This window comes from Rutilus rutilus, assembly GCF_951802725.1.
Source record: "Rutilus rutilus genome assembly, chromosome: 9".
Taxonomy (NCBI): domain Eukaryota; kingdom Metazoa; phylum Chordata; class Actinopteri; order Cypriniformes; family Leuciscidae; genus Rutilus; species Rutilus rutilus.
Window position 1 is genome coordinate 20,006,992 of NC_140223.1, and position 16,474 is coordinate 20,023,465.

Sequence of the window (16,474 nt, forward strand, 5' to 3'; positions counted from 1 at the left end):
ATTCTGGACTGTAGATTGAAAAACAAGTGGAGGATGTTGCAGACCGCTCCACCCCTCCCGCACAGCCTGTGTCGAGACCCAGCGCCTCTCCGCTCCATCTGAGGGATGAGAGACCGTTCAGTCGCTCTCCTCTGAACACACCCAGCCCTCAGACGGGACACACCTGGGGAGGGGAGGTCATATGACAGCGATAAATAATTCGACACGGCACATTTCAGCAGTGAACAGTGACATTTCCGCGGGCTGCGTGGAAGGAAATACTGGGATGACTTGTGCGAGAGGAAAACAGTGACGGACGACGTAAATATTTACATGCCCTTGTTCACAGCACTTCTGCTCGCCGTCGACTAAATTCACACAGAAACCTACATCTTGTGCGTATGAGAGAATGCGGAGGAACTGCGATGTTAACACGCTCAAACAGCGATTGAAATAAAAACACGAATCATCCTTCCGTAAGATAATGTTATAATTGTGTCGAACCGGGCTGAGAGAGTTTCTGGAGGTTTGTGGGACTACTCTTCTTTAATCTGCGGTCATGCTGAAGGCGTCATCAGATCTGTTCCCTACCTGAGGGACTCGAGAGGATTATTGGAGTTTTTGGCAGAAGAGATCCATTATTAAGATTTGACCTAATTGGACTGAATTACGAGTAGTTTGACATGAAACGCGCAGTATTTTATATGTTTTGTCATCTTCTGAAATTCCAAATAATTTTGCGCGTGCGGACGGATGATTTCTAAAGAGTAAACAACTGACGTTGTACGAGTCAGCTGTGATGAATGATGTAAAAGTTGGATTTTAATGCGCAGTAAACTACAGCACCATACCTTTAACGCAGTTTTGATTGGAAATTGGATGTGAAGTGTGCAAATTCTTCAATGACTTTCAGTGAGGTCAACTTTTTAAGGAATTTTCGAAGCGCAATCGGTTGTCCTGCGCAAATGGTCTTTTGGCGATCCTATAGCGCAGTTAACCTTCTTCAAGACGTTTTAAACTAAACAAAAGTATTTTGTGTTATATTTGTGATGTGCAAGTCTATGATAATGTGATAAATAACGACAGTACAGTGTTTTTTTATGCACCGCCCGATAACAAACATCGATCGAGCAGCTGTTGCTATGGTTACATTCGCATGGGCGATTCTGTTAGCGAGAGTATATACTGCTATTTAATGTAACTTTTGTGGTTACGGAAACGTTGTTTGAATGCTGTTGAAACGTATAAGTGCTGCTATGTAAAACAAAACAAAATAATACGTATTTTTAAAACCCATAATTTCCTTTGTGGGGGTCCATGCCTTAATTGGGGGGGTCGTACATCCCCCCAAAACACCTTCATAATTTGCACCCTGAATGAGCACTTTGTGAAAAGATTTGACTGAAATCCCATTCGATGCAAGTTTTTATAATTTTATTACCATATATTCTTATTGATCTTAATGTAAGTATTTTTTCTTTGTCAGGTGAGAGATGACAGGTGTGAGGTGAGAAGAAGGACTTTTAAAGCACTGTTCTCCAATAAACTTTATAGGAACGCTAAGGCTTATTTCTTATCTTCACTTGTTTCTTAAGAAATCTTACGTGCAATGTAAAGGACTTTAAATAGTTTAATGTGAATGCATTTTGAAAGTATGCCCAGTCTGGAGACCCTTTTCCAGGTTGAGACTCTATAACCAAACATGGGAGCGAAGCAAACGAAGGCTGCGGGACAGGAGGCAGGGGCGAGCCCTCAGAGCACAGGATGGAAACGGACCCCCACGAAAGACCGAGGTGACATCCTCACCTCTTTAATGTTGAGGTCAGGAGACAAACTGAGAAGCAGCGGGACTCCTCCTCCCTACCAGCGGCGCATCGGAATGATACAAGACATGATGTTGATGGCAAAGCAGGGGAAACACGATGAGGCGACAGAGATGCTGAAGACTCTCCGGCAGGTACAAATATCAGTCCATGTTTCTTGTAGGTTAGGTTAAACTTAAACAGAGTGACGAAAGTTGTCAGACTTCTCTCACTGATGAGTTCTTGTCAAGTTTTATTTTTGTTGAATGTCTGCCAGCCATGTTAACCCCATTATTGTACCTATCAACTCTCATTTGAAGTTCATGAAGTTGAAGAGTTCCTGAAGTCAGTGTGGTGCATATATTACAGTACAAAAGCAATATTGCACTCCATCTAAAAGCGTTTGGTCCTGTAAGGTTCTAGCGCACTAGTTGTTTTTAAAGCCCCCTGTGGTCGCAATAGTAATGTCCAAATTACTAGAAATCAGAGCACAAATATAAGAGAGGAAGTAACAAAATTGTAATTACACGCTGTAAGTATGTTCAGTCTTGAATCTATAAACATTTTACTTCTGCAGCTTTTTGTTTCCATATGTTGGACCACCGTGGGCCTCTCAGCTGGTAAACATAGGCCCCAAAGCATTTGCCACACTGGCCGGATCTGTAATCTGTCCTTGCACCCATGCAGAAACCACGCTTTGCTTTACAGCAGAGAGCAAAGGGCCAAAATGTCAGTTCTGTAATGGGCTGGTGTTATTTTGTAAGTTGTTGAAAGACAAAACTATGGAAGCTTGTTTCCGCCACGGAATAAAACAATTTAAAAGATAATTGCGACTTTTTATTTCACAATTCAGACTATCTTTCTCACAATTGCGAGTTCACATCTCGCAATTCTGACTTCTTTTCTCAGAATTCTGAGATATAAAGTCGCAATTGCGAGATATAAAGTCGCAATTGTGAGAAAAATAACTGTCTTTTTTTCTCAGAATTGGACTTTATAACTCGCAATTGCGACTTTATCTTGCAATTCTGACTTTATAACTCGCAATTGCGCCTTTATATCTCGCAATTATGACTATATCTTGCAATTCTGACTTTATAACTCACAATTGCGCCTTTATATCTCGCAATTATGACTATATCTTGCAATTATGACTTTATAACTCACAATTGCGCCTTTATATCTCGCAATTATGACTATTTCTTGCAATTCTGACTTTATAACTCACAATTGCGCCTTTATATCTCGCAATTATGACTATATCTTGCAATTATGACTTTATAACTCACAATTGCGCCTTTATATCTCGCAATTATGACTATTTCTTGCAATTCTGACTTTATAACTCACAATTGCGCCTTTATATCTCGCAATTATGACTATATCTTGCAATTCTGACTTTATAACTCACAATTGCGACTTTATATCACACAATTCTAAGAAAAAAGTCAGAATTGCGAGATGTAAATTCGCAATTGCGAAATAAATGTAAGCATTGTGAGATAAAAAGTTCACAATTACCTTTTTTATTTTTTATTCTGTGGCGGAAACAAGCTTCCATACAAAACACACCATTGCTGTCACATTTTATAGAAATATGGAAATATCTTGAGATTCCCAACTCTTTAGATATTGCATCTCGCAGAATTCAGCGCTATTGAGACAGATGCCCATTTCACAGTCCTGTGAACCTGTGAGAACAGACACAGCACAAGCTGACCGAAGAGTTACACTGCACTGCATAAATACCAACTGTTTGCTTTGGGTAGTGATTAATTATGGTCTGCTTTGTATCGAATGACAGATAGAAACTTTCTTTGTGTCAGTATACTAGTAAGATCAGGCCAGTGTAGATATGTGCTGCCAGAACTCCTGCCCCATTACTATTTTTTGATCCAGCATTCCTCAAGAATAAGGATCATCTTATGGACTAGAAGTTCATTTTTGCAGGTTCACTGAGCTGAGGATTTTCTGCATATGTGCAGCAGGGATCAAAGACCGAGCTAATGGGGTTTTCTAATCCTCCATAGTATTAAATGAACTGTTGGGCAGTGACGAAGCAACAGGTGGCTTTGGAATACACTGTATTTTTTCAAAAGGTGTGAAAAAGAAGCACACTTTAGCATACTTTGACAAAGAGAATTTAAGTATATTATTTCAAAGTATATTATTTAGTATTAAGTTGAAACTGAACATAATGTTTTCAGGCACTTAATTGCATGTTATTTACAATGAAATGAAAATGCATTATAGTTTAAATATATATCAAATGACATGTTTTTTGGACTTTTTTAAATTTTTATATATTTAAAAATATATTAACTTATATTAACTTAATAATCATAATCAAGTACTTTACATGTGCTTTAGTATGTGAGTCAACACATCATTTGCCATTGTTACAAAGTGCACTTTTTTTATTGTACTTAAGAGTGTACTTAAGATATCTGCAAGTAAAACATTTTTTTATATATATTTTTAGTAAACATACTATTAAGCACACTTCTTTTTCACAAGGGGAAGCTTTTTATCACATATAAATGTGGTAGTTTTACTGGAATGCATTTGCTGTTGCATCCTGCAATGGGGGCTAAAGCACATAATGAGCAAGAAATAGAGTCAAAGGACAGCGTCTCTTGTCCAGTGGTTACCAAGTGCACCTTGTTGCCCGGAGACCATGAAAATGGATGGGCCTTTGATTAAATGGAAATCAATTCATCAAGATTCATCCCTCCATAGAGGGATAAACCAAGACTTTTGCTCAGCATGCATAGTCTAGGTCCAAGTTTTTATTGACAGAGGTGGTCTAGTGTTAGAGTGCCTTTTCTCTTAACAAAAACGAACCTTCCCTGAACTCATTCACTTTGTCATACTAATTATTATTTGCTTCCATTCACGCCCACTCGTTTTCCGTTGATTATTTAGTTCTGACTGTAGAGCCCTCACCCCCACACACATTTGCAATTTTTAAAATTGCTGACCCCCTGTCTGCCCTGTTGATTTACAGATTGCAAATGTTTTTTGCAACTTGTTTTGCAGAGTTAAAGGATTTTGCAGACTACAAAGTCTACTCGCTTTCTAGGTCCACATTTTGATATAGGGCAACATCAATTAATGATTTCAGGGATGTGAACAGGCAAACATGAACAAATTGACTCAGCTATTGTTTGTGTTTACAAAGCACAAATTGTGTATAAGTACATGGTACCTTTATAAGTACCTTTACATAGAATCCTTTAATCCACGTGACAAATACTGCAAAGAAAAAGCTTCTTAGATGACATTTTAGAGAATCAGAATTCAAAAATAAGCAGTCAGTCAGAGAATGTAATTCCCATTCGCTTGACCTCCATGTATTGTGTCTTTTTTTTCCAGGATCTGGGAATGGAGTCAACCTCTCTGGACGATGTTCTCTACCGCTATGCCAGTTTCCGCAACCTGGTGGATCCCATTACCCATGACCTCATTATTAGCCTGGCCAAATACATTCACTGCCCAAAGGTATAGTGCTCAGATTCTGTGATTTTCTGTGACATTTTAAACCTAATCCCATTCACACCTAAAACACAAACACACGCGCTTTACTATTTCTGCATGCTCTATTTCTGTGCATTTCTTGTATGTTGTGTTACATTAATATTTAATGAAGATTGCTTTAGAACACTGCCTGGAAGGCACAGCAGATTGACGTGAAAAATGAAACGTACCATTCCAGTGCAGTGAGCATTAGGATAAAACCCAGTTGCTTAAGCATGTGTGAGTCTGTATGTGTGTGTGAGGGAGAAGCAGAGATGAAGAGAGCGGAGAGGGTAGAGGCAGAGGGAGGTGTACTTGCAGATGAGTCACACACAAAGACCAGTCAGCCCTCTTCCAAGACTACTGCTGCTGCTGCTGCACGTAATGAAGCAAGTCAGGCACTATATCACACCACTAACACCCTGCTCAGCTCCTACAGAGAGCGGCACAAACACCTGACCACCACCAAAACAACACTGAGTGAGGATGCTGCCGATTGTTTTCTTTTCACTGAGCTCATCATCCCTTCTCTAACCAGATGTAGTTGTGTGAGACTCATGAAATCTGTCATGAACATGTCCTGGTTTTATTTCACCCCAAAACCAAAAGGAAGATCTATGAAATAATATTTTGCTTAAAGAAAATGAAGCCTATTTTTAGGCTCATTAAGATTTTTTGCTTTATTTTGACGTTATTTTTGTCTATTAAGCATACTCCCTCCTTCAGTGCTAATGATCATAATGCAAAAAATAAAAAATTTATTCAAAATCACAGTACCACAATAAGAAACCAAATGTATGTATTTATATATATATATATATATATATATATACACTCACCTAAAGGATTATTAGGAACACCTGTTCAATTTCTCATTAATGCAATTATCTAATCAACCAATCACATGGCAGTTGCTTCAATGCATTTAGGGGTGTGGTCCTGGACAAGACAATCTCCTGAACTCCAAACTGAATGTCAGAATGGGAAAGAAAGGTGATTTAAGCAATTTTGAGCGTGGCATGGTTGTTGGTGCCAGACGGGCCGGTCTGAGTATTTCACAATCTGTTCAGTTACTGGGATTTTCACGCACAACCATTTCTAGGGTTTACAAAGAATGGTGTGAAAAGGGAAAAACATCCAGTATGCGGTAGTCCTGTGGGCGAAAATGCCTTGTTGATGCTAGAGGTCAGAGGAGAATGGGCCGACTGATTCAAGCTGATAGAAGAGCAACTTTGACTGAAATAACCACTCGTTACAACCGAGGTATGCAGCAAAGCATTTGTGAAGCCACAAGACGCACAACCTTGAGGCGGATGGGCTACAACAACAGAAGACCCCACCGGGTACCACTCATCTCCACTACAAATAGGAAAAAGAGGCTACAATTTGCACGAGCTCACCAAAATTGGACAGTTGAAGACTGGAAAAATGTTGCCTGGTCTGATGAGTCTCGATTTCTGTTGAGACATTCAGATGGTAGAGTCAGAATTTGGCGTAAACAGAATGAGAACATGGATCCATCATGCCTTGTTACCACTGTGCAGGCTGGTGGTGGTGGTGTAATGGTGTGGGGGATGTTTTCTTGGCACACTTTAGGCCCCTTAGTGCCAATTGGGCATCGTTTAAATGCCACGGCCTACCTGAGCATTGTTTCTGACCATGTCCATCCCTTTATGACCACCATGTACCCATCCTCTGATGGCTACTTCCAGCAGGATAATGCACCATGTCACAAAGCTCGAATCATTTCAAATTGGTTTCTTGAACATGACAATGAGTTCACTGTACTAAAATGGCCCCCACAGTCACCAGATCTCAACCCAATAGAGCATCTTTGGGATGTGGTGGAACGGGAGCTTCGTGCCCTGGATGTGCATCCCACAAATCTCCATCAACTGCAAGATGCTATCCTATCAATATGGGCCAACATTTCTAAAGAATGCTTTCAGCACCTTGTTGAATCAATTCCACGTAGAATTAAGGCAGTTCTGAAGGCGAAAGGGGTCAAACACAGTATTAGTATGGTGTTCCTAATAATCCTTTAGGTGAGTGTATATATTTGTATATACAGTATATAGGTCTCAGTTAAACTTGATACTTGTATTCAGCAAGGATGCATTAAATTGATCAAAAGTGACAGTAAAGGCATTTATAATGTTACAAAATATTTCTATTTCAAATAAATGCTGTTCTTTTTATCTATTTATCAAAGAATAATGGGAAAAGGTATCAGGATTCCACAAAAAAGATTATGCAGCACAACGTTTTCAGCATTGATAATTATAAAAAATGCTTCTTGAGCAACAAATCAGCATATTAGAATGATTTCTGAAGGATCATGTGACGCATTCAGCGTTGTCAACACAGGAATAAATTAGATTTTTAAATATATTAAAATAGAAATCAATTATTTTAAATTGTAATAATATTTCACAATGTTACTGTTTTACTATTATTGATCTAATAAATCAAGCATAAGAGACTTTGCTGACCCCAAACATATATGTATATATTTATGTACAAATATGTAAAAAAACAACAACATATTTTTCATTTGATGCTTTTATGCTGAAATGTGAACTAGACATCCATGGATCCATCCACTCTCCAAACTAGGAGGGCTGGAGACTATCCCAGCATCTCAGGTCCCATGCGGTAGAAAAACCCTGGACAGATGGCAAGTCCATGACCTGGAAATTATTGCAAAAAAATGGTATCCAGCCTCAGAAACATGCATATGCAATCACTTTTTTAACCAAGCAGACATAATGAAATGTTAACTAACAGTGGGAAGAGTGAGACTTTGCGCGTGTGTGTAAGGTGACATTGCTCTAAGTGATGTTATTGTAAATAGCAATGGAGGGAGACAAAGTAGAGACGAGCTCAGTGATGTGACGAAAGGAAAGCTGGGCTGTCTGTTACACTCAGAGCTGTCAGAGCAAGCTGGGTGTATGATTACACCGCCTGGGGACCCAGTGTCTGTCTGCAGGGGGATGCGCACCAGAGCTGACCAGCCATGTGGCACTGTTAATCTCACCGTCAGCAGCAACTAGGCTTTACCAACAAATAAGGTGCGTTTTCCAGACATCTTAATATCCACAGGCATAGTTCTATCTCTGATCCACTGCAGAGGTCAAGACCTGGTGCAGCAGAGAGACGTGATGGCGGGATTGATTTACATATTGATGTTTCCAGTACGGATACAGACACCTGAGCACAGACAATGTGCCCTTGATGAAATACTATGTTACTGTTATCTTGGATTCAGGGCAAAAACAAATCTCATTTGGCCCAGGGTAAGACCTATGGCAATTTGGTCCCGACCCTCTGAGTTTTCGCAACCACTCTACATGTAGAGATAATTTTGTGGGTTAGGTTCCTAGGTTGAGCCTAGAGTTAATACATGAAAATATAGATAATTGGTAATCTAGTCAGGTATGAGCAGTGCCCTCTCATCCCCTGCAGTGCACTGAACCTGATTTATTACCTGAAGCAAATCAGTGTTATTACAGTGATAAACCTCTGTACATTTCAGTTGTGATTAACATGACAAGACAAAATTACTGTTAGAATGGACATTGAAAAAATAAAAACTCATATCCAAGGTTTCATCTTTGCAGTTCCTCATAATATGAAATGTGTTCCAATATCATAGTCAATGTTATTTTAGTATTATTTATATACTATTGAAGTATTTATTAATATTTTGATTTATATATTTTTTTTTAAATATATTTTCAGTTTTAGTCTTTTTTTTTACATTTCTATTTAGCATTAATTTCTTTAGTTTTAGTCATTTTAATGGTTCAACTTTTCAACATTTTAGTTAGTTGCCAATCTATATTTGATTTATTCTGGCTATATTTCAATTAACAAAATCATTTGTAATAGTTTTAACAAAAACAACACTGATCACAGCATAATGGTTCAGATTTAATTATGGAAGCATCATATATTGATTCCATATTTTTGACTTAATTTTTAAAAAATTAATTAATTGCTGTATCAGTTGTTATTGGATATTTAATTGTGTAATTCACTCTTTTTTTTTTTTTACATATAAATGAACTTTTACTGTCATCTCAGTTACACTCACTTAAACTTAAATTTAAACTTTAAATGTATCTAATTAATTTACGCAATTAAATGTAATCTTTGGTAAATTTCAAAATGAATATCCATTTTTCATACTCTACATTATAAAGTTGTGAAGCCTATTTTCATTTGTAGCATTTAAAGCAAGGGATTTTGATCTGTAATATTTATCAGCTATTGGTTATCAGCCAGAATAATTAAATAATTATTAAATAATTCAGTTTAATTATTGACAACCCTGCAAGAGTATGCGGTGCTTTTCTTTTTCGGTAACTTATGTTTTAAGCATTGGCAGAAATAGTTTCTGCCTAGAGGAGTGTGGCAGTTACTTGAGGTGGTGTGTCTGCAAATTGGATTGCTTTAGGCAGTGATGAATATGCGTAAAAATAATAAAGCTTTCCAGAGATGGCTGTACAATACATCAATATGCCACTAATATATTACTTGCTAATGCGTTTCACCATGGACACCAAATCCCACACATACACATTCACAGAACCTCAGATGACCTAATGATATAGTCAGAATGAGTTTGTGATATATCGGTCAGTCCATTTGCTTTGCTCCTGTCATCACAAATGTCAAAAAAAAATTAGTATTTTACCTTGAGGGCTCAGAGACCCTGATCTTCTGCCAGTCCCCATTAACCTGCTGTGTGTTACAGCTTGATTGATGCGATCTCTCTCTCTTTCCATCTTTGTCAGGAGGGAGATGCTTTGGGTTCCATGGAGAAGGTTTGTCGTCAGCTGACCTACCACCTGAGCCCACACTCCCAGTGGAGACGGCAGGGGCTGCTGAAGAGGAAGCCACAGTCCTGGTGAGAAAGCAGAACTGACAGGCAGAGAGGGGGTCTCAGATTTAGGCTGTGAGGGCAAATGCTGCCTTACTTTACTCAATACAACAACAGGTTTTTTTTTTAAACCTCAGTTTACAGTGCTTCTATTCTTGTTTCATCTTGATTTGTCTCTTTTACCAGGGTTCCCACGATTATGTAAAACCTGGTAATAATTAAAAAATAATAATAATTTGATTGTAATATTAAAAGTGTATATGTCTATAGTCAATACACATATCTTTCTAGTTATCACATACACTACTACTGTTCTTTATTTATTTAATCAAAAACACAGTAATATTATGAAATACTGTTACAATTTAAGATAACTGTTGTCTAAATGCAGTTTATTCCTGTGATGGCAAAGTTGCAGCCATTATTCCAGTCTTTACTTTCCCATGATCCTTCAAGTCATCAAGTCATTCTAATATGCTGATTTGCTGATCATGAAACATTTCTTATTATTATAAATGTTGAAAACAGTTGTGTTGCTTTAATATCAAGAAACAGCATAAAAGAACAGCATTTATTTGAAATCGAATCAAATAATAATATTTTATATTATAACTTCTATTTTGAATATACATTTTTCTAGATATCAAATATTTGCTCAATATATGTTCTCAAATATTTGAGATGCTATTTTGCTCTTGTGTATCAATCAAATTATATATATATAGCAAATTTTCCAAATAAATCAATGCAGTTCAAGTGGTTTACAGGCAAGAACAAGCAATTTAGACTAAAATTAAAACTTGGGTAAAACTTGCTCACAAACCATAGTAATTTACCATTTTTGAGTGAATCATTCTTTTAAGTTGAATCTTTTCAATGAGTCGATTCACAAATGATTCAGTGATTCGTTAGCTAGTCGATATTTATCAAAATGATTTTTATGAATGGACATTTATTTACCGCGGGAACACTTTTCTTTTTGTCGTCTCTTTTCTTTCTCTCTCTTTTTCCTCTTTTGTTTCTTTTATTTTCTCATTTTCTTTCTGCCGTCTAGCTCTCTATTGGGACATACGTACTTTAATTTCACATGAAAACGTTACATTCTACGCTACATTATAAATTGTATTGATGCTCATTTTCTTCAACCCACATGGAGTAGCCTAGTGGCTCGCAAGTGCCTCGCTTTGTTCATTAATTAAGCTAATTAGTTGGTTTTAAAATAAAAGGCTTTCTGACTTTGTAGAGCAGGCAGTCAAAATGAATCATCGCTTTGCCAGTTGTTTGTCCCTGTACTGATTCGTCAGCACTTAGGGATTAATTACGCTTTAAAAACCACATGGCTAATGGAGCGTCTCATTTGAGGTTTGGGTTGGGTCCTACAGTCCCGATATTCTTAAATAGTTTTAATACACAATATCTTATATCTCCAGAACAGCTGTGTATACCATCCAAATCTCATCACCTGTGAATTGGCTCCTCAACTGGGCTTTTAGCGGTTTCGCCTCCGTCCATTGATGAAAAGAGCTGTTGAATCTGCAGATTGAGTCAGTGAATGAAAGAGCAGCCTCCCACTGCGTGCTGTGTGGTTTTTTTTTGCTAACACATGGTTCTGTGGTGTAGACTCATACTTATGTGGCTCCTTTCCAGCTGCCATTAATATAGTCAAAATACAGACTGTGTAATGAGGAAATACTAGGCTTTATTTATTTCCTGTGTCGATGGATACACTTTAGATGAGCTTAAGCCTTTACTCCGTGCTTAACTCACTAGTGGTGTCCTTAAACTTATGTATGCAAGGATAAATCAGCTGATCTCCCCTACCGCAGTTCATTCACTGCATTGACTGCTGTGGTAAAGCTGGAATGTGAAGGTATGTGTTTATGTGTAGACCGGATTCAATAGCTTCTCCTTTTTATCCACTCTGGTTGTGTTGTCTAATCTTCACCGGGTTCACCGTCGTTTGTCTGAGTCACACCACACATGGCCCTCCATTTGTTACCCCTTGTGATGTTTACGGTGGGTGTGGGTTATTGTCGCAGATGTGAATGCAGCTGTTGGGGTTTAAAAAGAGAAGTGTTTCTCAGTTGCCCGTGCTGTTGATGCTGGTGTGCCTCTGTGGCTCTCCTTATTCTCTGTTTGAACTTCCTCGAGCGCTTTTGTTTGTTCTACCTGAACTCTGAGTTTACTGATGTGATTTCATCAGATCATTAATAATGAGGCTGTCCAGGAGAAATAGGAGTTCTAATAATTTCAAAGCCTGAAGGTGCAAACAGGAAAGAAAAACAAGGGAATAGATTAACTAAAATGAAAATTCAGTCTCCTAAAACATTTAAAGGGGTGGTATAATGCCCCCTTTTTTACAATATGTAAAATAAGTCTCTGTTGTCCCCAGAGTGTGTATGTGAAGTTTTAGTTCAAAATACCCCACAAATTATTTTTTACAGTATGTTAAAATTGTCCCTTTTTGAGGGTCAGTAAAAACGTTTTGTGTGTGTCCCTTTAAGTGCAAATGAGCTGCTGCTTCCAGCACATAGGGCGGAGCTTCAAGAGCTTGTGTGTGTGTGTGTGTTAGTAGCTCCGATTACCTCACACAGACAAACACTAAAATGTCAGAAACTGTTCTGCATTTATGTTTAAAAACTCAAGAAGAAGTGACAACATGTAGAATGCAACATGACGTTTCTGAATGGTTAGTTGATGAATTTATGTTGCTGATGTGGAGTTAACTATCTTCAAGTCTTTGATTAGCATATTCTGTCATGATAATCTATAAAATCACTCGTGTGGGAAATGTTGTAAGATGCCTACAGAGTGACATGCTATTGCATTTGTGTTACGTACTGTATTACATGTGAAAAGACGGATGCGACAGCTTGAGCAGACTCACAAATGTGCTCTACTACAACAACTCTTCCTCTTCTCAACATAGACTGTATGTTCTCGGGGGCGGGGTTTATGTAAATTTTAGGATTAGTGATGTCACTAACCCGGGAGGAATGTCATGTAGTCCCTACCAGCCGTTTGTTGTAGTCCTTAAAAAAACAGTTTTCTTTAAAAGAATTTATCTTCTTTTGCTTTGAGCTTTGTAATTTTGCAGGTGTTGTTTATGCTCAAACAGCAAAATTACACACTAACTAAAGTTAGAAAAGTGAAATCATAATCAACCACCCCTTTAACATCTACCTTTAACAGCCCTGGAACCAATTCATTGTATCTAGTTTATTTATTGCTAAATGTAACTTATTTAGCTTGTAAATTTAATGACCAAGTAAGATATTACTTGTCACTGGCATTAGCGCAGCCATTGTTTATAGTTTATAGTCAATGTAGCAGCCACAGCTCGTCTGTAACCAAATTATTTATGCATGCCCCACTAAAATATTCATCCAAAACATAGACCTCTATGTAAACTGAATCAATAACAAATTGTAAAAGTGTTCAGCATTCTACAACAAATATGTTTTGGATTTTCTCGACTTTAAGTTGTAAAGTGAGCAGGATATATTAAAATCTAGCGCATGGCTTCGGCATGCATGTTTTATGTTTGTAGTAAGCAGGGCAGAGTCCTCCTCAGCTCTACAGCGCCCCACGGTTTCTAGTGTAAATCTGTGGTGAAAAATGGAACTGCAGCACGCTCTAGTTTAGAGCCATTGGGGCAGATTTCAGACTGCCCCACTTATTTTCACATTACCTTACGTAAACCTCTGTCTGTTTTTCCTATGTGTATTAGTGTATCAAATTAAGTAATAAGTACTAAATCCTTTTGTTTAAACATGCTCACATGAACAGCTTTTATATAGTTCTGTTGTGTTTGTTTTATGTTTTTTCTGAGAATAGACATGACTTTCTATTCCTCACCGGAATTCCTCCACGACTTGTGACATTCTAAAACAACATTCGGAGGCAATAAATACTGCATTAATTGCAATTCTAAGATTGCGTCCAATGTGTGTGATGTGTGTATTTAAAGCCTTTCAGTCAACATTAGAGCGCCACCCTCAGGCTGAATAATGCAATGACATTAGACCTCTGCTGCCTGCACGTGTTCAGCTATTAGAAAATAAAGCTTACAAAATGTTTATCATAAACTAGCGCTAAGACCCAGAACCTACCTAAATTTACGGTCAGGATCCACTACTGCAATGTAGTGTTTACCTTCACAGTCTCTTCAGCACAATGGTAACCACAAAAACTTCAACATAAAATCTACTTTTTTAAATGTCAAACATTAAACACTAACAGGTATTTCCCTTTACTAAAAACAAATAAAATAACACTTAATTCCAACATTTATTCTCCTTATCCGGACCTATGCAAAGCTTGCTGGGAACTAGAAATCCAATGTTCATTTTCAAAGTTATCAAGACAATTTAATGAAGTTACTACAGCTTAATTTAAAAAACAAATAAATAAACAATTAACACAAAACATTTAGTTTAAATCACACATTAAATTAAGTTTATGTAATGATCGACATTATGATGTCAACAGAACTCAACAAAATATTGTTTGCAACTTAAAAGGTTTAATTAAATAAATAAAAATTATCAATTTTTAAACTGCAAACAGTCCTTTATTTCAGTTGTGGTATCAGGTCCCCTAAATTACTATATATAGTAATTTATAGTAAAATGTCTAAGCTTCTCATTTCCATACATTGAAAGTGAATGGTGACACTACAGATTTTCACTGAATAACAACTTTGGTCTGTTTCTCAAATTAAGATCCCATATGACTTGAGATGACTTGCAATATAGTGAACTAGTCATATGGACTACTTTTGTGATGTTTTTATAGTTTTTCCTTTTTTGGAGCTTGACCTCTTTCTCAGATTTTTCTCCTGAGAAAAAGTCTCCAGTAATCTCAAATGTGTCCTCTCTAGAGTTTCAGAAGCTATCTCAGCAATGTCTCAAACTTTCAATAGAATCTCAAACATTTCTAAATCAAGTTTTTTTTTTTTTTCTTGTTTTTTTTTTTTGTTAGGCAAAACATCTGAGACGAAATAGACACATTAAATGTGAGCTTTGAAAGAGCATCCTCTGGGTGGAAAATTTTTTATTCAGCATTTTTTATTCTGTATATAATATTATAGTATTTATTGATAAATTAGCTTTTATTTTTATATTTTCAGCTTGCATTTTAAATTTAGTTTAAGTTTCTATAATTGTATGTGCTTTTGTCATTTTTAATTTTAGGTTTAATTTATTTTTATTTCAGTTTAAGTTTTAGTAATTTTAGTACATTTCTAATTTTCATGTACGTTTTTTAAGTTTTTCATTAATTTAATTTCAGCTTTGTTTTAATGAACGAAAACCATTTTAAATAGTTTTAGTTAACAATAACAGCACTGAAAAATATCCAAGTATTCATAATGATTATATTTTTAACTCATTTTATGTCTCCTTTGGTTACCCTTTCTCTTTCCCTTAATGATTCCACCCTCTCCGCTGTAGTGTTGGCTAAGTGCTAACATGACCTTAACCTCCTCCATAGATCAGAGTGAGACAGTCTCTCAGACAGGTGTCTCATTTTCTCTTAGAGAATTCATACGCAACAGATGTTTGGCTGCGGTATGCATGTTTATGTGAGCATTGCATTACTCATAGTGTATGTGCAGTTTTATCTATGTGCCTGCATGCAAATATTTACATTGAAGCTACATCAATTCTGATTTGCAATTCTACATATACCTGGAGGAAATTATACATCTGCTCCGGATTTGTTAATCTGTTATCTTAAGTGTAATCTTAAGTGTAAATACAGACTGTATTTGTATACATTAAAGTGTATCTATTAGCACAGTGGTATATACACTGTAAAAATTATGACACATATGTTTTATCATTGCTTAAGTTAAGTAATTTTCAACAAGCTTTACAAGATTCAACTATTTTTTTTAAGTCAGTTTAATGTAATTTAAGTTGAAATGACTTAAACATCCAAGTTGATTGTACTTAAAAATTGAAGGCAGCAACTTTTTTTTGCAGGATATTGCCCAAATGCAGTATACAGTGGGTACGGAAAGTATTCAGATCCCCTTAAATTTTTCACTCTTTGTTATATTGCAGCCATTTGCTAAAATCATTTAAGTTCTTCTTTTTTTCCTCATTATTGTACACACAGCACCCCATATTGACAGAAAAACACAGAATTGTTGACATTTTTGCACATTTATTAAAAAAGAAAAACTGAAATATCACATGGTCCTAAGTATTCAGACCCTTTGCTCAGTATTTAGTAGAAGCACCCTTTTGATCTAATACAGCCATGAGTCTTTTTGGGAAAGATGCAA

General features: G+C 36.8%; 1 protein-coding gene across 1 annotated transcript in view; it reads left to right on the forward strand.

Annotated features, from left to right (window-relative positions):
* Positions 1 to 91: 91 nt before the first annotated feature.
* The window catches only part of lrrc75a (leucine rich repeat containing 75A), a 31,657-nt gene continuing 15,274 nt past the window's right edge, over positions 92 to 16,474 (forward strand). The window contains exons 1-3 of the mRNA XM_084419966.1: positions 92 to 1,936; positions 5,157 to 5,282; positions 10,097 to 10,209. Coding sequence (XP_084276092.1) covers positions 1,682 to 1,936; positions 5,157 to 5,282; positions 10,097 to 10,209 — 494 coding nt within the window. The 5' untranslated portion in view covers positions 92 to 1,681. The remainder of the gene's footprint in view (positions 1,937 to 5,156; positions 5,283 to 10,096; positions 10,210 to 16,474) is intronic.